The sequence below is a fragment of the Capra hircus genome, chromosome 4, assembly GCF_001704415.2.
Source record: "Capra hircus breed San Clemente chromosome 4, ASM170441v1, whole genome shotgun sequence".
In the NCBI taxonomy this organism is placed as follows: Eukaryota; Metazoa; Chordata; class Mammalia; order Artiodactyla; family Bovidae; genus Capra; species Capra hircus.
Genome location: NC_030811.1, coordinates 55479395 through 55501294, shown reverse-complemented (window position 1 = coordinate 55501294; position 21900 = coordinate 55479395). Strand labels below are relative to the sequence as shown.

The window sequence follows — 21900 nt, the reverse complement described above, 5'->3', positions numbered from 1 at the left end:
CGGGGTTCACTCAGACTCACGTCCATCAAGTCCACGATGCCATCCAGCCGTCTCATCCTTGGTCGTCCCCTTCTCCTCCTGCCCCCAATCCCTCCCAGCATCAGAGTCTTTTCCAATGAGTCAACTCTTCGCATGAGGTGTCCAAAGTACTAGAGCTTCAGCTTTAGCATCATTCCTTCCAAAGAAATCCCAGGGTTGATCTCCTTCAGAATGGATTGGTTGGATCTCCTTGCAGTCCAAGGGACTCTCAAGAGTCTTCTCCAGCACCACAGTTCAAACGCATCAATTCTTCGGCACTCAGCTCTCTTCACAGACCAACTCTCACATCCATACATGACCACAGGAAAAACCATAGCCTTGACTAGACAGATCTTAGTCGGTAAAGTAATGTCTCTGCTTTTGAATATACTATCTAGGTTGGTCACAACTTTTCTTCCAAGGAGTAAGCGTCTATGTGAACTCATCACAGACTCTATGGACATGAGTTAGAGCAAGCTCAGGAGTTGGTGATGGACAGGGTAGCCTGGCATGCTGCAATCCATGGGGTCGCAAAGAGTCGGACAGGACTGAGTGACTGAACTGAACTGTGTGAACTCAGAAAGCAGCTTTTAAAGAGGATCTGGGTTTTAATGAAGACACCAGTGCTGTGTGGGTTTTGTGAAAGACAGCTGAGAGTTTCCTGTCTAGTCCCTCCTCCTCCCAGGCAGCCTGGACTTGGGATAGGTGCCTTCAGAGTGAACAAAAGGCCAACTGATTTACCAATTCTGTTGGGATTGCCTTTAATTTGGGCCTTCTTTCTGAATAGGCTACCATGTAATGCTCCTGTTTTCTTAATATGACAATTATTTAGCTGGAGGGAAGTTATTCAAAATGTATTGAAAACTACTTTAATCCAAATGTAACTGTAACCATTAAACTTTTAATTTATCTGCTCAGAAAAGGGCCACATGCATCAAGGGAAGTGAGGGAGACTTGGTTTCTATCCAAATTGCCCAGTGACATCCAGGGTTGCTGAGATGTTCTGACTAGCATTGTCCCTCACCATTTCTGTGAGTGCTTCTTTGAGGCTGGGAGTATTACAAAGACCATCTTCCTGGAAAGAGAAGGACTAATCTTTCAGTTAAGGGGACAGGATTCCCTCTTGCAGTACTTCTTCAGAGGCTGTGATTAAATTTCACAATTAAGTCCAGTGACTTAATAACCAGGCAATGGGGATTTGGCAATAGAAAAGGCACAGTCCATATTCTGAATACATCTTAAAAGTATCCTGTTACAGATGAATACCCTTTGCCATATGTTGTTATTAATACCTTATGTAATTCTCAGACTGTGAGGGTAAAGTGAGGATTATTCCTTCATTTTCATGATAAAGAAACAGACTCAGAGAATTCTAAGGTCTTGCTCAGTGTTGCACATTCAGGGCAAGAACTCAAGGCCTTTGTCTCTACAACTGCCAGTCTACTTTCCACCCCATTCCAGGAAGTCAGAAAGGAGGAGGGCTTTTCTGAGCACCTGCGAGTTTATTGAACACACCCTGTGGGCATGGCTTCAGGTATGCCAGGCGTGTACAGAGAAGCTGATAGGATGATATTCATCTGTGTTTTCTTTCTAAGAATCCCTTGGTGCTGATGTAACCCTGTTTATCTAATACCTGTAATTGCGTGTTGCTTTTGAGAAATATGGTGGCTTGTTTCACCACTTATGCTTCAGCTGTCATCCTGGCCACAGTTTTATTCCCCTCCTCCCAAAGCTGTGAGTGCAGAGTGAGTACTGGATCAAAGAGGGAGAGATCCTTAGGGACACGAAGTATGGATCACCACCAGGGCTTCCAGACTCAAATGTGGAGGCTGGAGGGTGAAGTCAGAGGGAGAAATACACCTGGTGGGGCAGATGGTGAGCTGGAGAGTGTATTTTCTCCTAAAAGGACTGGTGCTTGGCACCCACTGACAGTCACTTTGCTTCTAAATCAGGCTCAGGTGGCCAGATCTTGAGGTGTTTTTTTCAAGAGACTCTGGAAATCTAGGATTTTATGTAAATTCTCCTGATTGGATTATTAAATATTAATGGTTGGTTGAAACATTTAAAAATCTCTGTGAGTTAAAAACAAACAGGACAATTCTCAAGTCTCTCTTGCAACCTCTTCTTCCTGTGAAAAAAAATAGGATAGTTTAGGAGAAATGTGCACAGAGATGCATCCTGTTACCAGAAGCATCTTTATTACTAGCAGGGTCCTGCATCTTTTCCATGTTCGTGAGAAGGACAGAAAGACAGAAAGGATTAACAAACTGATAGAATCAGAGTGTAAACAAAGCTTCCAAATGATTGCTTTCAGCCAGCATCTCTTTGAATATCCACCCAAACACCTTTGCATAATAGCTTTCGTCTTTCCCCATGTCCATCACCCAGAGGATGAGGCCCTTGGACAGAAAGCCTTTCCACCACATCCACAGACTGCAGGCTGCCACCAGGGTTATGCATAGACTCCTGCTTACTAGCCAAGACCATACCTTCCCCTCTCACCTATGAAAGCTTACTGGGGTCTAAACAAGTGAGACTGCCAGAAGTATAGGAATGGCCTCCCATTGATCTTATTTAACTTTTTAAAAAGTAAATTCATCATGAATATTGGTATTCTACCCATCATTAGTAAAGGTTCATTTGTGACACAACACACAAAATTTCAGGTCAACATGGTTAAGTTTTTAAAAAATAACTAGAGTATATTGCTAAGCTCTCCAGATAGACGAACACTCTCTATGTGTGGTGTTTTCAGCCAAGGCATGGTTGCCTAGGTTGACTCTCCCAGCTCACATATTACTTACACCCCAAGGGGTATCAGTTACAAGGCTCTTAGTTAGGTATGTAACCAGAGACACTTGGACTCTTGAGAGAGGATAAAAGAGATAAAAGACTATGTTCTCCAAAGCAATCAGTGGGTTAGAATACAAACATTCTCTTCCCTAATTGGCACGAGGGAACCCCCACTTGAACTGGTGTTGAATGATGTGAAGTCAAGTCCACATGGCAGCACAAACCAAAAACTATAGAGTTCCCATGTTATCCATGTTTTTTGCTCCATGAACTGATGCAGAGGCTGAGCACTAAAGCTTTCCCTATTATCTACCAAGTCTAAGATGGTCTGCTTTCTTTCCACTTTTCATCAGAAAAATGAAAATTCAAGCAGTGGGATTGAAACTAGATTTAAGAAAGTAGAGACAAAGAGGTGACTGGCGATCTGATACAGTGTGCCTCCTGGGGAAAAGGTGTCTGGATGTTAAAGGTGGACTATGACAAAATGAGAGCAAACACAAGTCTATTTTTTGCTAGATTGCCACAGGGAACCAATCTAACCTATTTACAAGTGGTCTCAGGGGAAATGTCTTTAAATAGACATCTTGTCACCATCTTTTTCATCATCTTCCACGATCACTTTGGGTCTCTCGTCCCTGAGCAGTGTCACACCTGAAAAACAAAGCACAGATCTGCAATTAAGTGCCTCTAATTAAAATATTAGATGACGTTATAGCATAGACAGTTCACAGGAGCATGGCAACCCCGAAAATTTCAGTGGCTGCAAAGCTAACTGCTAAAGATGCCAACAGAGAGAGAGAGAGAGAGAGATAGAGGGCGCTGAGTGGCCTTATTTGGCTTTCCCAGAGGAGCTGTGGCTCAATGAGAATACTGCTCTGATTAGAAGAGATGCTCAGCCTGGGAGCCACGAGCAACCTTCACCCCCTTCTCTACATTCTGCAATTTTGCTTGCAGCAATTAGGATAGAAAACGAACAAATTTGGGGGTCTAACCACTTTGGATTTCTCATTCTACCACTCACTTAATTTGTACTGGGCCAGATTACACTTTCAGATCGAAATTTTCTTGTATGTAAAATGAAGGCATTAATGCTTATATTAAGGGTTATGTTGACAATTAAATAAGAAGTATGAAATAATGCTTAGCACAGTGCTACACCTGTGAGCAACTTGGTGTTTCCTTTGCTTGCACCATTTGCTAGTTTACTTTCCCTTAGAAAAGAACTGGTAAATCTCATGAAGTCAAACCACACGTATTTTACTAACATCTGGGGAAAATACTGAACTGAGACTCTGAACATGCCATTTCCGAATGCCAGTGCTGGTAGATTGAAAAAGTTCACGTGGTTGAGAGCAAAATGAGAAAATAAGAAAAATGCAGTGAACTTTTTCATATAGCTCTATGGCTCTAGTTTAAAAAGTTGTCCTTATTTTAAAACAATTCTTTCTCTTCTTTAAGGGATTAAAATATTCTTTCTTTTATGAAATTTTAGGGATATCTGATGGCTGTATTGTCAGCAGCCTCGCTACACAAAGCTCAAAGTTGTGATCCCCCTTTTAGACCCCACAATATCTTGCTTTAAAAGTTTACTGATCTGTGGAATTCAGAAGCCTGAGCACCATTTTCTGGACTGGTCAACCCAGAACAGGCCATTCAAGGTCTGGGTGGCTCTGCTCATCCTGTGAGTTATGAAATGGGGTCATTTTAACAAAAGGAAAGGGAGCTGTGATCCAAGGCCAGTCCTCCATGCTTTCTATCATCTCACTCAATCTATCAGCTTTGTTTTCCCACCACCGCCTTGCATAATCCCCCACCCTTTCCGTAATTAGAGACCTTTCCGTTCATGAAGCATTTCATAAAGATCGAAACTTAAGGGAGGAAAGCTGTGTACCACAAGAGGCCTTTTTACAACACTGAACTCCATTCAACAGTAGCAAATTAATGAAAACTATGCTTTGATCTTAATGACTATTTATTTGATTTAGTCGCTAGTTTGTTCATATGGGTTCTTTACCAATTAGCTGATATTTATTGGAGGAGAAAAACAATTTCAGGAATCTGGTTGAAACTAAGGCTTTTGCATAAATCACTTATGAAACACTGTGGGAGATATTTTCTCATATACCAGCCACACAGAAGTTTGAATTTTTACTTGGAATGTAGGCTGTCTTGGTAAGAGAACACAGAGTTAGCCATGCTGAGTTCCCAAGTATCCAGTCCTTCCTTCCTTGATATTTCTTCACATTAATTCAATTTTGGGTGAATTCAAAGTGGACAGTCAGTTCAGTCACTCAGTCATGTCTGACTCTTTGCGACCTCATAAACTGTAGCACACCAGGCTTCCCTGTCCATCACCAACTCCCAGAGCCTGCTCAAACTCATGTCCATTGAGTTGGTGATGCCATCCAACGATCTCATCCTCTGTCATCCCCTTCTCTTGCCTTCAACTTTTCCCAGCATCAGGGAATTTTCAAATGAGTCAGCTCTTCACATCAGATGGCCAAAGTATTGGAGCTTCAGCTTCAACATCAGCCCTTCCAATGAACACCCAGGACTGATTTCCTTTAGGATGGACTGGTTGGATCTCCTTGCAGTGCAAGGGACCCTCAAGAGTCTTCTGCAACACCACAGTTCAAAAGCATCAATTTTTTGGTGCTCGGCTTTCTTTATGGTCCAACTCTCACATCCATGCATGACTACTAGAAAAACCATAGCTTTGACTAGATGGAACTTTGTGGGCAAAGTAATGTCTCTGCTTTTTAGTATGCTATCTAAGTTGGTCATAGCTTTTCTTCCAAGGAGCAAGAGTCTTTTAATTTCATGGCTGCAGTCACCATCTGCAGTGATTTTGGAGCCCCCCAAAATAAAAGTCTTTCACTATTTCCTTTGTTTCCCCATCTATTTCCCATGAAGCAATGGGACCAGATGCCATGATCTTTGTTTTCTGAATGTTGAGCTTTAAGCCAACTTTTTCACTCTCCTCTTTCACTTTCATCAAGAGGCTCTTTAGTTCTTCTTCACTTTCTGCCATAAAGGCGGTATCATCTGCATACCTGAGGTTATTGATATTTCTCCCAGCAATCTTGATTCCAGCTTGTGCTTCATGCAGTCCAGCGTTTCTCATGATGTACTCTGCATAGAAGTTAGATAAGCAGGGTGACAGAATAAGCCTTGACATACTCCTTTCTCTGTTTGGAACCAGTCTGTTGTTCCATGTCCTGTTCTAACTGTTGCTTCCTGACCTGCATATAGATTTCTCAGGAGGCAGGTCAGGTGGTCTGGTATTCCCATCTCTTTCAGAATTTTCCACAGTTTATTGTGATCCACACAGTCAAAGGCTTTGGCATAATCAATGAAACAGAAATAGATGTTTTTCTGGAACTCTCTTACTTTTTTGATGATCCACTGGATGTTGGCATTTTGACCTCCGGTTCCTCTACATGTTCTAAACTCAACTTTCTGGTTATTTTTAGTATCCTTGACACCAAGTTATACAAGCATCTGGGAAGGGGGAAAAAAAGTACTGAGATTTCAGGGAAGGGAAGAGGTCAGCCCTTCCCAAAGTAGTCTAGGCTTTCCACAGGGACACAGGAGATAGTTTCAAATGGAAAGTGAACTAACATTGATATTAGTGTAGTTAAGCATTCACTTATAATGTCTTATAATGAAAAAAAAGTGTGGTAACTTGCCACACTCTTGATTTCTTGGATCTCATCGCTTAGAATGAGGCTTAAATCAGTAGCATTTATATGTCATCTCTATGTTCTTACTCTTGATTCTTCATTTTATTGCCTTTGATCATTTAAAGATGAATGGCTTTTGATAAACACTAGCCTGGTTTAACTGGCTTAACTCAGTCATGATCCTCACATTTTCCTGTAGAAGCAAAGGTGTGTTATCAAAGCAATGTGCTTTAGAGCTGGAAAACTTTGCTTTCAGTGGCCATTCATTCAGTTTGGAGCAGGTCACTCAACTTGTGTGACTCTCAGTTTATTCATCTGTAAAACTGGAGGAAACATACTTTGTATCCATCACAGGAGGTGATCCCATTAGGAAAGATCTAGTCCAACATTCTTTTTGGCTTCAACCGCACCTTACATGAGGACTTCCTTGGTGAATCAGATGGTACAGAGTCTGCCTGCAGTGCAGGAAACCTGGGCTCGTTCCCTGGGTTGGAAATATCCCCCAGAGTAGGAAATGGCAACCCACTCCAGTACTCTTGCCTGGAAAATCCCATGGATGGAGGAGCCTGATAGGCTGCAGTCCATGGGGTCGCGAAGAGTGGGACATGACTGAACAACTTCACTTTCACTTTTCACTTTTATGCATCGGAGAAGGAACTGGCAACCCACTCCAGTGTTCTTGCCTGGAGAATCCCAGGGACAGGGGAGCCTGGTGGGCTGCCATCTATGGGGGCGCACAGAGCTGGACATGACTGACGTGACTTAGCAGCAGCAGCAGCAGCAGCAGCACAAGACTTGGAATATAGTAGGGATTTAGAAAATGTTGACTCTTTCCCTTCCACTCTTTCTGTAGGCAAGTTTAGGGAACTTGGCTCCTTCTCAGAACCTGATGTGCTTTTAAGGCTGAAGCTGTCAGTCCAAGACCTCTAAAGTGTCAATTAGTTCTGCAGTAAGCTGTCTTCAGTCATGATCCCAGCCAGAGCACCATCCAAAGGTGGTCACCTGCATCACAGATGCGTGTGGATCTACGGCAGTCAGACCTAAGACACCACCATTCCTGGTCAACCACACCAGAGAGAGTGCTCTCTTCTTGGCAGGACAGAAGAGACATCACTTTCAAAGGACACGTCAGTCTCCTTTCTACAAGTACAATATTGAGCTTTGATCTCCAAGTATTCACACTTCATGGGTCAATTACCTAGGAGGCTTCTCTTCAAGACTTTCAGCCAAATTGTTCATTACTTTCTCCAGTTTCTTCTGCCACAGATCTCAACTAAAGATTCTTAAGCGGATCTTGGCTACTCAGATCTGACCAATCCTAACCCAATGCTCCCTGACCTGCAGCTCTTTGGCCCTGGCAACCTCAGATCACACTGAGAGCAAAACTGGAGAGGAAGCCCAAGATGACTCCTTACTGCTCAGAGGAGTTGTCTGGTGATTGGAATCTGTCACAAAAGCTTGTTAACCTCGGGGAATGAAGGTAGTTAGCTGGAAATTTAAAGGAGAGAGTGAATCCTTGTCCAGCCTTCCCTTGCCAAGGGCTAATGAGAGGAGATGTCTCTGGAGAGCATTTTTCTGTGAATTCCTCTCAACATCCTTATTAAAACCAATGTGAGTCTCTCTAAACATCTGCTGAAGGCTCTGTCCTTATCAGCTTAACTAACATTTCGATTACTGCCAAATCTTTAGATACTAAAAGACTCTTCAAAAATAAAGTACTTCAGCTAATATGCTAATAAAAGCTGGAATCATAGAACACGATAATTGCAAATACTTGCAAGACAGAGATTTGCTGATTCAAGGAATTCAATAATGTGTATAGTCTGTGAATATACAGCAACCCCTCCCCCAACACCCTTGTGTACTCTGCAGTTTGATAAACATTTTTTATTTGTGCAGGAATCTTGTTCTCTTAGAATATCGATTTTGGGATGTAGGGAGCCTCCATTGCCAGAGAAATAGAGCTCAACATTTTAGGAAGTTCCTTGAATCAGCAGCTTTCTGTGGAGAGGTAAAACACTGTGGCTAAAAAAATTCTCACCTTTAGAAATGGTTTAGCATTTCGAAGACTATAATGTTGAAAAGAGGATGGAGATGAACTAATGTTTACTGAAGTCTTTCAATAAGCCAGGAAGTGTGCTAAGCACTTTATACACTTTAAGTTTGTTAGCAATGTGGCAAGATGGGTTTTATGGTTTTTCTTTGAGAGATGGATAAAATAAAGGAGGCTCTTCTAGTTTATGTTAGTTGCCCAAAGTCATTAAGCTAGAATGAAGCAGAACCAGAGATCAAGCCTACAGCTTTCTGACTCCAAAGCCCATGTTCAATGCTGTACACTAAAGTAACTCTCTGCCCATAAACAGTTTTGTTCCTTTTCCAAGTCTTCCCCTAGAAGGACTTTAGTAAAAGTAAATACACGAATGAGCAGAAAATGGTCTCTTAATGGAGAACGTGAAACACTGAATCATGATTGCCAAATAGAATACCAAATCAACAGATACTTATGGAGTGGGGGCTACATAGGAGGGACTGGACCAGTTATTAAGGTCAATACCAGCAACACAAGGCAATCCCAGGCCATTTCTAATGACTTCATCAAAAATGTCTTAGATGTAAGTAAATTAAATAACAGCTACAGTAACAGCAATGAAAGATAAGGACAATACTAAAAGAGAGGGCAGAGTCTTGGTATTTGCACATCCAGCTCGAATTTAAAAAAAAAGGTTTAGAATTAAAAAGATTCATTCTGGACTTGGAGGTGTCTGTTGGTAGAGACCTAGAGCTGGCTGTTGTAAAAAGTGACTGCTGCTGCTGCTAAGTCGCTTCAGTCGTGTCCGACTCTGTGCGACCCCATAGACGGCAGCCCACCAGGCTCCCCCATCCCTGGGATTCTCCAGGAAAGAACACTGGAGTGGGTTGCCATTTCCTTCTCCAATGCATGAAAGTGAAACGTGAAAGTGAAGTCGCTCAGTCGTGTCTGACCCTCAGTGACCCCATGGACTTCAGCCTTCCAGGCTCCTCCGTCCATGGGATTTTCCAGGCAAGAGTACTGGAGTGGGGTGCCATTGCCTTCTCCGTAAGGTGGACAAAGGCAGAGCTTGGAAGAAACACGCGATAGATTTGAGGATCAAGGGGCAGGTAGGGATGCATGAAACCTATGAGAAGAATGTCTAAGGCAGATTCACAGCCTATGGATGGGTCCTCAGTCCATTTCTCCAGACAAGTGCCTCCTCATGCTTCATGCCTCTTTGGCTTTTCTCAGAAATCAGCAACCATCTGCTCCCCTGATTGCCTTTTCATGATGTCTTCTGAACCATCTTTCAATTTTGTTATTAGATGCAATCATACGAAAATACAGCCTTATAATAATGACTGAATCTCATCGTCTCCCAAAAGTGTCCCTTCTGGATTGCTATAGGTCCAAACCATAGCATGATACAATGAAAAACTGCTCACAGAAGAGACAGACCTGGATTGGAGCCCCAGCTCTGTCACATAACAGTGTTTGATCATGAGCATAATTTGATCCATTCATCAGTCCTTCTAATCATCCCATCATCAATTAGCTAATCAGCTATCCATCCATCAATTTCATCAAGAAAAGATTTTAGAGTAGCTAAGTTACTTAAATCCTCTTTCAATTTCTATATCTGTAAAGTGAGATGATATCTACTTCATTGTGTTATTCAGTTGATTTTCTGAAAATCCATGAGACATACCAAATCCAGTACCTAACATTTAGTAGGCTTTCAATAAATCTTAGTGCATTTTCTCCTCTGCCATTCTCCCACCCCAGACTATCTATATAAAACAAACACACACACACTCCCATCTTATACTCTGACCATGACTTACTTGTCTCATTCCCCAATTTCCCAACTTGTACCTAAAATTCTCAGGGACAAGCCTATACCTCACACACTGGCTGCCCTATAGTGAGGGATTGTGCCCGTAGTTCAGCAACATTTTTTGGTTTGATTTGACTCACATAGAGAGAGCTATCATTATTTCTGCAGCTCTCTCTCTCTCCCTCCCTCTCTCTTATTTTGAGGATTTGGTCAATATATCCAGGTGTTTTGGGAGAACCAACTCTCAGTCATAGGATGCAAGATCCCTGGGTGACTGGGGAGGAGGGTATTTAAATTCTTTTCAAGGACCCACTGACATTTCTATTTTATTGACTCAGTGGATCTGACCAGTTCTGCTGAAGCATGAGTTATGCTCTGCCAGCCCCAGGTAAACTGCCAAGGAAGGCAAACCTGAGAGGCAGCAGTAAATATTTCTCCCGTGAACATTTCTGCAAGACACAGACTGCTGGGCCAGGACAAAGGCTGAGCCTGTGGCACTCCAGATGGTAAGGCTCTTGACCTGTTCCCATCACCCCTTGCAAATGCCCTGCACCAGCTCTTTTACCTGCTGCAAAGGGGGACACGTGCAGGGCAGGTGTGTCTTTTCTCCTTGGCTTTTTCTGTTCCAGATCAGTGTTTTGAAGAACTGGACTCATTTTGCCCTTTGGTTGTATGTCTTGGACATCGTATCTTGTAATTAAATGTTCTGAAAGGACGTCTGCATAGTTAGGAGAACAGAGGGAGAAACAGGGTCAAACACATATGTCTCAGAACACAAGGACAGTGTGTCCATATTTGCACATGCATCTGGTGATGTGCAAACATCATCTTAATAATCAACTTTTCAAATATCTTAATAAAAGCAGATTCTTTATCATAAGAATTATATCTATGGAGGCTACACTAGATAACATGCTTTATACAAAGGGTTTTTACATGACTGATTTCATTTTAGCCTCACAGAAACGTGAGGTTTTTTTAATACTACCACTGTTACTTTGCTGAGGAAAGTGAGGCAAAGATGTGCTGGAGGAATTGAGCTGAGTTTTGTCTGCTGCTGAGGCCTACCCTTGCTAGAATGATGGGGCATTTGCTGTTCCATAAGCTGCGTGCTACTATGTTCTTCACTGGCTTAACTAGTTCTCTGCTTCCACCACCTGCCTCCTCTCCCCTCTTCTACACATGAACGTTCTCTCCATTATGCACAAACTCTCTAAAAACAGCCTCCTCTAGAAAACCAGTCTACAGTTCATAGGCCAAACTGAGCTCCCAGGGTCCTTATCCGAGGCCTCCTTTATGATGTTCTCTCTTACCGCATATTTCAGCTGTTTATGTGTTTCTCTTATCTCCGTTTTATAAAATGGGAAGTTTCTTTCCAGAAAGGAAAATTTCTATTTCTTTTGTCTCCCTAAGAGTAGGTTGTGAATAGAGAGGACATTAAATAAATATCCTGGAAGGAAGGAAGGGGTAGAAGAAATAAGACAAAACTTTTGGAAACAAGAGAGTGTCACAAGTCACATGCCTGGTTGTTACAGAGATGCATTAGCTGTTCCTAAGACGGTTTTGTTCTGCTCCTGGCTCAGACCTGGGCTGCATTTCTCAGCCTCCCTTGCGGTCAGGTGAGGAAGTGACTGAAGGAAGTGCGTGTGCCTGCCGACCCTCCACTCTGTCTGCTCTGGGTCTGCTGGATGCCCGTGCCTACGGTGACTTTAGAAGCCAAGTGCTGATGGTGTCCATTGTCTTGAGTCCCTGAATGACTGTTTGGAGCAAAGCCTGCCTCTCCACTCCCCCCAGCTTCCACTGATGAGAGAAAAGTACACTTGTATTGTGTTATCCACTCATATTTTAGAATTTCTGTGCTATAGGGACCTCCTTAGAGTAACTCAGACAAATACAGAGACTGTACCAATGATTGAAAAATATCAAACTATTTAAGGAAAAAAAAAAAGTAATCTAGAAGCCAGTAGTCCCCTTTTACAGACATGCAAACTGATCTCATTGTCCATTACCTGGTATGAAAGGTGGAACATGCAGGGCTGGTGTGTCTTTTCTCCTTGGTTTCTTCTGATCTGACTCAACATTCAGGGTGACTTGTACATTTTTCCCCTTTATAGGCTTCTTTTTGAGATCACAATCCTTAATAAACTGGTCTGAAAGATCATCTGATTTTGACAAGATACAAAGGAAAAAGAAGAATATGACATGAGCAAGGGTTCAGTCACAGACTGGTTGGTTTACAGTTAAATCTGACGGGAGGGAGGAAACTTTTGGTCTGAAAAAGAAAAGCATTTATTGATTGTGGCCTTTTTCTATGGAGGACTTTGCAGGCATGGATATATGCAGTAAAAGGGAAAACTGCTGCTGCTGCTGCTGCTGCTAAGTCGCTTCAGTCGTGTCTGACTCTGTGCGACCCCATAGACAGCAGCCCACCAGGCTCCCCCATCCCTGGGATTCTCCAGGCAAGAACCCTGGAGTGGGTTGCCATTTCCTTCTCCAATGCATGAAAGTGAAAAGTGGAAGTGAAGTCGCTCAGTTGTGAATGCATGTTGAAACAATGCATGTTGAAACAATGATTAGGTGGAGTTAGACTGGTATGAGTTAAAAGTTTGACTCTATTTCTTGTTAGTTCTGAGAACTTGGCAAGACTTTTATTTTTTTTGTGGGTGGGGAGTCTTAATACTTAGGAACTTTAATATTCTCTCAACTTATAAGATGGGGATAATATTAAATCAATGCGTGCGCGTGTGTGTGTGAGAGAGACAAAGACAGAGATACTTAAATTTGTTGATGATGGTAAATCATTTGATACATTTGATATATTTCACATACTTAAAAAATGTTCACTCTGGCTGTTGCTAACCCCCAATACTTTCCTAAAGGCTCAGAGGAAAGCCCAACCCTCTCATCCCACCCCATCTTTATCTCACCTCACTAATTCTAGTCCTGCATGTCCTTTCTCATTTTATAAACACCCACAGCATTTTTACTCATGTAACACCTTTAAAGGATAATCTAGTTATTATTTATGCATATGTTTTCTCTGCCCTCTTTGATGACAGGTGTCTTGTGTTTTATCTCCTTAGTAACTGGATAGATATCTGTTGAATGTATGCTTGAATGAATGAACTCAAATATATTTTGTATAAAGAGCTCTTCTATTAGGATTCTAAGAAGCTGCAAAACAATGAAACTATCTGTTTTCTCTGGAAACTCACTATCACCTGGATATTGCCTGGCTAGATCTATAATTATAAATGAAGTTGGGGAAATTTAGGGACTAACTGAATCTTTTCAATCCCTCTTCCCTCCCTCCCTTCCTCTTATCTGTCCTTTCTGGCTTTCTCTTTCTGTTTTTAATGAAAACATTCAGGTGAGCTTCTTTAAAACATGGAGGATTAAATGTGCCAAACATTTTCACTTTCGTTTTATGGGTCTAGACATAGCCTGTATCATTCATTCATTTATTTATTCAACGAATATTGATTAAGCTCCTACTATATATGCCAGACATTGAGCTAGGACTAAAACTAGAAGTAAAACATACTTTGTTTCCAAGTTACTTATGGTCTATTGGACATTACATCTGGATGATTCTTTGCCTTAGAAAACCCAAGGTGGCTCAGCAGTAAAGAATCCATGTACAATGCAGATACCACAGGCAACAAGGGTTCAATCCCTGGGTTGGGAAGATCCCCTGGAGAAGGAAATGGCAACCCACTCCAGTATTCTTGCCTGGGAAATCCCGTGAACAGAGGAGCCTGGCGGGCTGCAGTCCACCCATAGGGTTGCAAAGAGTCGGACACAACGGAGTGACTGAGCATACCCAAATATGTGTGAGGAACGTATCACCAGACATATTTAGTAACCATATATCATTATGCCTGCATCATCGAAAGGTCATAATACATAGCCAAAAATGAAAAACATCATTCTTCAGCCAATAGTAATAAATATTTCCTTCTGCCTAGGAGATTTTGATAATTTCATCCAATCATTTCAATTTAATAAACACTTTTTAAAATTGTACTGTGTGTAAGGCATTGGCCTGTATGATTTTAAGTTTTTCTGCACACAGGAAAGGAGATGAAAGGGGGACTTTACGAGTGCTACTTATCAACTTGGTGATTTCACCTCATTTTCATGTGTGGGATAGACCAATACCTTCTCCTATTCAACAATGCCTGTGTTTTACTAGCTGTTAAATACTCTCACCATTCTGAATACATTATCTCACTTAGTTCTCATATCATGCCCACAAGGAAAGGTATTTTTAGCCATAATTTGTAATGAGGAAACAGGTTTAGAAGGCCAGCTAAAAGGCTAAAGATTCCACTGCTGGTAGGTTATGGCAACAGGGTTAAAGCCAGGCTCTAGGGACTATGTATTTCAATGCCTGGCTGAAAATGTAATTTCAAAACTTTATTACCACAGAGCACAATTAATCTCCCCCACATTATACATACTGTAGACCTTTGCTGAATGAATGAAAATGGCTCAGAATGGGTACTGCCCAGCTGTGGGGTCTCTGGAGGTATAGGCTGGCTATGGACCAGTCATGGGTGACCATTCAACCCTAAGGTGCCACTCAGGGCACTGTACAGAGAGCAAGACATTTTCTTCAATTTTAACTTTTACTTCAAATGCATTTCCTTGATTTTTGGAGAAATCCTGAGTACAACATATCTTGAGAGTAAATGGGGAGAAAGGAGAGGTGGTGGGGGGCGCGGAGTCATAACCAGGCGAGGCATAAACAAAGGCTATGAATATGCAAAAGGCCCATCCATCAAAAGTCTGAGTGTCTCATTTTTAGAAATGGGAGAGGCAGAAATGTTACTGGTATTTTCATTACAAAGGTTATGCAGAAAGTCAGTTCTGGAAAGGAAACAGATTGACAATAAAGCAGAAAAAGGCTATTTAAAATTCTGTCTTGATAGGCAAAGAGAGATATTTGAAATATTTTATTGGCACTGCACATGGGGTGTAAGTGTGTCAGGAAATACTGGAAACAAGCTAGACTGCCACTCTCCATTTATGGCCTCAAAAATGCTCTGCCTGGGACTCTGTCAGACCCAAAAAAGAGGACAATGCCTCTTCTCTCTTTTTTAAATTCTAATGAGCTTCTCTCCAGTGCTTCAGCTAATATTTACACGACAGACCCCCCAGACCCATGGGCTATTTGCCTGTCCATCTGGTGTTGGCTGTCAACAGAAATCTCAAACTATCAGGTTTCCGGGAACCTCCCTCTGACTTGCTTGCAAACTGAATGGCAGAGACGCCCCCTTTCTGACTTTCACCACTGACATTCACACTGTAGCATTTACCTAAGTGGCTGCAGCGAGGGTCTAGCTTGTCCAGTCTGTCTTCTGAGAGCTCCAGAGGCTGCATTTGCTCAGTAGACATCATCAAAGGAAAGCAGGTGTGTGGATTTCTTCCCCAGCACCACAGAAGTATAGAAACAAGACCATTAGTATGTCTTCTGCTTATTCACTCACTTATTAAATAAGTATATTTATTGAACATTTACAGCTATGCTCTCAATTCAATTCTATTTTGAAGTCTGCTTTTTCTACTTAGCTACTAGAAGTTCTAAACTTAATATTTAAGCCAAAATAAATGAATCACACTCTCTCTCTCTCTCACACACACACACAGATATGGATTTGTCAGTAATTGTCATGTATCAAATGTTCAATATTTGCCATCTTTCAGAAGTACTGTGGGGGTTTAGAATGAACCCTTATAAAGTGAATTAGAAATGAGTTAGCTGGGAGTTACAGGAAATCTTATTAAATCTTGCCTGAAATTTTTTTTTTTTTTTTTTGGTTGAGTGCTGAAAGTAGGATTATGCCTACTTCACAGGTATGGAAACTTCCCTGGTGGTTCAGATGATAAAGCGTCTGTCTACAATGTTAGAGACCTGGGTTCGATCCCTGGGTTGGGAAGATTCCCTGGAGAAGGAAATGGCAACCCACTACAGTACTCTTGCCTCGAAAATCCCACGGACAGAGGAGCTTGGTGCAGGCTGCTATCCATGGGGTCGCAAAGAGTCGGGCACGCTTGAGCGACTTCACTTTTACTTTTCACAGGTAAAAAGACTGAGGATCAGAAAATTTAATTAATTTATTCAGTCACACATTTATTAAATAGCCACACTTGGAAATATCTCTATTTCTGCAAACTTCCACTAGTGACCCAAGACTCTTGAAATAGTGGTTCCTTTGAATCCACGTTGAACAAGGTTTCTGATTTTCTACCATTACATGCTTGTAACTATGAAGTATTGAGACTTCTTCCCTATTCATGTTACAATTCTGGTAGGAAAATATCCAGGACTCGAAATAGATCTTTATTATTTTCTCCCTAGAGATTTCTGACATTAGAGCAAATCTGTTTCCTCTTGCCCCACCCCTCTGCCATTGCCCATCTTTCCTAAACCGCAAATCCATTGAACTTTACAGAGCTATTAGTTGTAGCCATTGTTCACGAGGAGTAGGAATTCAGAACGGACATATGTCAGGTCTGAATGAGGAATGCATTAGATGAGATTTATAGGAAATCTTCATTAGAGTCTGCCTATCTTCTATTTCTTTGGGATGATTTATTACTCATGTTCTACCATAGCAATAATGGTTGAAGAGGAATGCTATTTAAATAACCCAGTTTGTCCTCTTTTCTTGAGATTCTTGGATTACTGGCATGCTGAAGAACACACACACCAACTGAGATAACATTTCAAGCTCATAGAATTAGTTCAACTCAGTTGTCTTCTGAGGAAGAAGCCAGTGTTCTCTGGGAAGGCTAGAGGGCTTCTCCCCCTACAAGCTGAGATCATTGTGGAGCAGATGGAGCCATTAACAGATTACTTGAGCCAGCTTTTAGTGTCATTCTGAGAAGACTGACTGCTCTGAGTGACTTCAGCAGAAATCAATTCAGGCCATTGTTTTTAGTGTTTGTATGGAGACTGCCAATTCCCTGGAACCATAAGGAAGAACACTGCTAACTTGGGTGGCCGGTTCCTACCTGCTTTCATGAAGAAAGCTATGGGACCATCATTCGGGATGAGGGGACTCAGGGCTGAGGTCTGGAGGCAAAGTCATCAGATATGGACTGTGCTCCTACTCAAATCAATCTTTCATCTCTTTGGGCAGAAATTCATGGGCTCTTTCATAGACTTTGGGCTGAAGGTCACCCCATGCAGGATCTAGTTAAAATATTCATTTTCTAGAAAAAGAAATGGAGGCTCAAAGAGCTTAAAATCACTCACAATTAATCACACACTTAGAGTCAGAATCATCACTTGAACACATACCTCTTACCTTCTACTCTAGGTCCTCTCTGGCGGGAGTACCCACTCTTCTCCAAACTATGGTAAGCTGGTCTTTTCACTTGGATCATATGGCTGCTCCCTATGTGCTCAATAACTGGTCATTTAATTTGAATCCGAGCTTTCAAGCCAAATAGATCTAGGTTAAATCTCAGTCTTTTAACTAAAAGCTATACGACTTTGAGGAAGTGACTAAATCATCATGATGTCATGAGGATAGATGAAGCCCAAGTGCAATATAATCATTTCTGCCCTTTCTCCCTACAGGCTGCAGCTTCTGTGGTAGAATTTGCCAAAGTCAGCATCTTACTGGGGCACCCACACACTGGTACCTGGGGACGTAGGTTCCTCTCTGTCTCCCATTCTTAGCCTCAGTGTTCTTATCTGTAGAATAGACTTAATAGTAACAATCCTGTAGAGTTACTGTGATGATTATACAGTAGCTCTGTGCTTTGAACATTGTAGGCATTGAGTTGTTATATAACATTTTCTATACCTTCCTAGATATCTGGCTAAGGAAGACTTGCTAAGGAACTGAAATAATTTGAAAAATCATTGACTCATTTTCATCTGGATGTTGAACCATGGGATGGCCAGCCCTCATCTGAGAAAACTGGCTCTCACAGTATAGGACTTGAGAAAGAGGAGGCTTCCCTTGGGGGCTGAACTGTGTGAAGTTCAGAAGTCCCTGGACAAGGCAAGGCTCCCTGGTGATTAGTCGTAAAACTGACACATGTTTGTTCCTCAAGACAGCACCTAGTATCTATGGGGGGAAACATCACTATTTTAAATCAGTGTGAGTGAAAGGATGATGGTAAGCCTCTGTTTGCAGGAGCCTGAGAGATGATTTTTCACATTTGGGATTTTACATCACAAAACTACCCTGTGCTGGGCAGGGATGTGTTTTGCCCATGGAATTAGAAGCTTACTTTTATTATGGATGATGTCACTACAATCTTTTTGGCAGAAAACTTTCACGCAAAGAAAGGAACAAATCCACAGAAGAGAGAGAGATTTGGGGCTAAGCATCGCCTTCCTGGGGATTGTCATTGTATGCGCCTGTTTAGCACATAATAGAGGATGTTCTCCATCTCTTTATTCCCTCTGCTTTTCTGCCCTCAGTGAGAGGGGGTGCTCCAGATAATTGAGCTGCTGTAAATCAGGAGCTGGCCTCATTCTTAAACTAGGAAATGGAATATTTCTACTTCCTATTCCTGACCGTGCCCATGCACTCCTTTCTTGAATTCAGTCCCCACACCAAGCACAATAAATGATGTTGCCTTTGTTACGCTGTCCAGGGAAGCTTTCATCATCTCCCTCAGCAGCTCGCTGTTATTTGGGAATTTTCTGAAGCATCAGCTCTTTCTTTCATACCTAAGCCCATGGTGCACTAGGGACTGAAGAGATGCCTTAAGGGCATTTTATAAACTGTTTTCTAGTCAACGATTTGCAATGCTTTAGCATTCTTTTCCACTTATTGGTTCAGTGTGGTCTCTGAATTTTAATACTCACACAGTGACAACTCTAACTGCCACTGTGATTGTCAATATCAGCCCTCCCACCTTCTTCTGAAAAGCCTGGAGCTACCTGTGTGGTGGAAATCAGGAAGCTATGATTATGTAGCCTGTCCAGAGGGGTCACAGGAAGTGGCACAACCACAGGCATTACTTCTGCAGCAAAAATGCGAGCATTCACGCTAAACTATAAAATCATTTATTTTTTATGTCAGATTTTGCTACAGAATGAATTTATGTTGACTTTAACAACAAAAAAATTTTTGGTTTTTGAATTTTCCCATTAGAGAAGAAAGCATGGGTCTGTCTGACTTTCTCCTTGCTGCTTGAGAGAATGTGGTTGGATTGGTGACGCTTGTGCCAGAGACCAGGTGACGGTATTTCAGGGGTTTAAGGAGGTTTTCAGGACTCTGATCACTAAACTGTTGTAATTCCCCTGGCTAATTCTCACATTGCTCTTCTCAGAGACACACTTGTAAATACAAATGCATTTGAGAGGAGCTACATTAACTGATGTCAATACCTAGGGGTTATGAATGACAACGATGTCTTTCTCTTTTGAGAACAGAAACAGAAAGGTCTAGGGAACTGAGTTGCAAGGAAGGAAGTGCACGGTTGCAGGACAGGCATGCCAGAGCAGCCTGTGGAAGCCAAGGATGCCTGGAGGGACCCTAACTCCACTAGCTCAGGTGTGTGTGAACAGTCGCTCAGTTATGTCTGATTCTTGTGACCTCGTGGGCTGTAGTCTGCCAGATTCCTCTGTCCATGGGATTCTCCAGACAAGAATACTGGAGTGGGTTGCTGTTTCCTTCTCCTGGGGATCTTCCTCACCCAGGGATCAAACACACATCTCCTGCATTGGCAGGTGAATTAGTTACTTCTGAGCCACCTGGGGAGCCCACTAGCTCAGAGCTGATTCCTATTTCAGGAGGACAGTAATGCTGTTTCTTTAGCTAAAAAAGATTGGTTGAGTATGAGGTCAAAAAAGGCTCTGGGCATTTTGACCTTAACAATGAGTGGATTCTCAGGTGGGTGTTAGAATATGTGGTTTAATTCATAGACAGAAAATCCCTCACTGACTGTAAGCATTTGGTGCTGGCAGGTAATATGAGGTAGAAACAAATGCTTGGTCTCACTCTGTAGCTGGGTGAACTTGGGAAAGTTATATGCCCTCTTGGAAACTTAGTTTCCACATCTGTGAAATGGGCAGGGTAGTGGCTCTTCTCCAGGGCTATTGAAAGTATTAATAATACAATGTGTGTCAAGCTCCCAGTATATGCTACCATTTCAAGAATGTGAGTTGCTTTTTTTGCTCTTTTCATCTGCTTCTTGTAATTACAACATGTACATCGAAATCGAACCACTGGAACCATTTCCTTGTCCCATTTCTGGCCTTTTCTGAAACTATGATGAGATAAGAACAATCCCAAGTAGAACATACTATACGGCACAGGAAACTCTTAGTGCACTTGTGGCGACCTGAATGGGAAGGAAGTCCAAAAGCGAGGGGATACATGTATATGTATTGCTGACTCATTTCTCTATACAATAGAAACTAACACGACATTGTAAACCAACAATACTCCAATAAAAATTAATTAATTAAAAAATACACTTTATTTTTCAAAGCAAAAAAAAAAAAAAAAAAAAGAGAGAGAGAGAGAGAAAGATAAAAACGAACTGCAGAACACCCTTTTCCAGGCCTTGGGAACATGCTAACACTGATTCTCAGGAGCAAGCTGACACTTAGCTAAGTCATGTGATATTCTAAAGAATTGCCCTACATTAGTCAGGCTTGGATTTATTAGACAGAATAAAAAGTTAGAAGGTTATGGCCACAGCCCAATGTGATATCTGATTAACGTACCCCCTGGTTATATAAAAATTCATATCTTTTATCAAACCTATTTTTAACCTGAGGGCTGAATTCAGGTCAAAAATATCACATTTTAAAATCAAATTTGTTCCTTTAGAAGACCTAAATTTGCAGTATTCCTCGAGGAATGACTGTTACTCAAAGTAGGACATAGAAAGGTTTTTTGATTAGGACACTCTCAGCTTTCAAAGATAAGCCTCTCCACACTGCTGTGTGAATACACAGATATATCTGTGTTCATTGTGAAACTTCACAATTTAATTTGTGAGGGCTCTGGTTTTTATAGAACTCAGGACTCCACTTCTCTTAGAAAAATGATTTGAAAGTGGTAACTTTCCCAGGTCCCCATCTAGCCCCGGCTTAGTCTTGCTCCAGAAAGTACCCTTATTCCTCACACCCCCTGTACCACCAGCTGCAGCCTTCTTTGTCTTAGCAACCACAAATCAGTAACTTACTGGAAACTTGCCTTTCTCACCGTAAATGTTCTCAGAGTAAAGACCTGAAGCACTTACCAGGCAGTGCAGGTGCTGAGATGAGAAGGCAAGGGATGGGAAGGAAGCGCTTCCTCTCTGAAGCTGGGCCGGCTCCTCAGTGGCAGTGGCTGCTGCTGCCCGTCTCCAGCTCCTCTTATCAAGGGACCAGCTGCCGCTGTTGCCATGGGGATGCTCTGTTTCTCAGGCGCCAGGGTAAGGGGGATGGAGAGGGAAAGAGGACTCATCTCACAGCCACTGCTCCCAATTGTAATAATTGTTCATTACGAAAACAATGCACAGAACAGCGCTTTGAGGACCTGGTGTGCAAGAAGTCCAGACAAACCAGCTAGGTCCTTTAATCCCCATAACAA

The 21900-nt window shown here is 42.0% G+C and overlaps 1 protein-coding gene across 1 annotated transcript; it reads right to left on the bottom strand.

Annotated features, from left to right (window-relative positions):
• On the bottom strand, positions 900-21664 carry PPP1R17 (protein phosphatase 1 regulatory subunit 17). The gene is made up of 6 exons (XM_005679233.3): positions 21569-21664; positions 15664-15770; positions 12352-12504; positions 10908-11060; positions 3352-3462; positions 900-2146 (listed from the first exon to the last, which is right to left on the bottom strand). The coding sequence occupies exons 2-5, from the start codon at positions 15743-15745 to the stop codon at positions 3383-3385; spliced, it is 468 nt and encodes a 155-aa protein (XP_005679290.1). The 5' UTR covers positions 15746-15770; positions 21569-21664; the 3' UTR covers positions 900-2146; positions 3352-3382.

Bases quoted from the DNA above. Each gene is read 5' to 3' on its own strand.
- PPP1R17 (XM_005679233.3), bottom strand. From the start codon at position 15,745: ATGATGTCTACTGAGCAAATGCAGCCTCTGGAGCTCTCAGAAGACAGA. The intron at 12,505-15,663 runs GTAAATGCTACA...TGTCAAAATCAG, and splicing joins CCCTCGCTGCAGCCACTTAG to ATGATCTTTCAGACCAGTTT. The intron at 11,061-12,351 runs GTAATGGACAAT...CTAACTATGCAG, and splicing joins TGTTCCACCTTTCATACCAG to ACGTCCTTTCAGAACATTTA.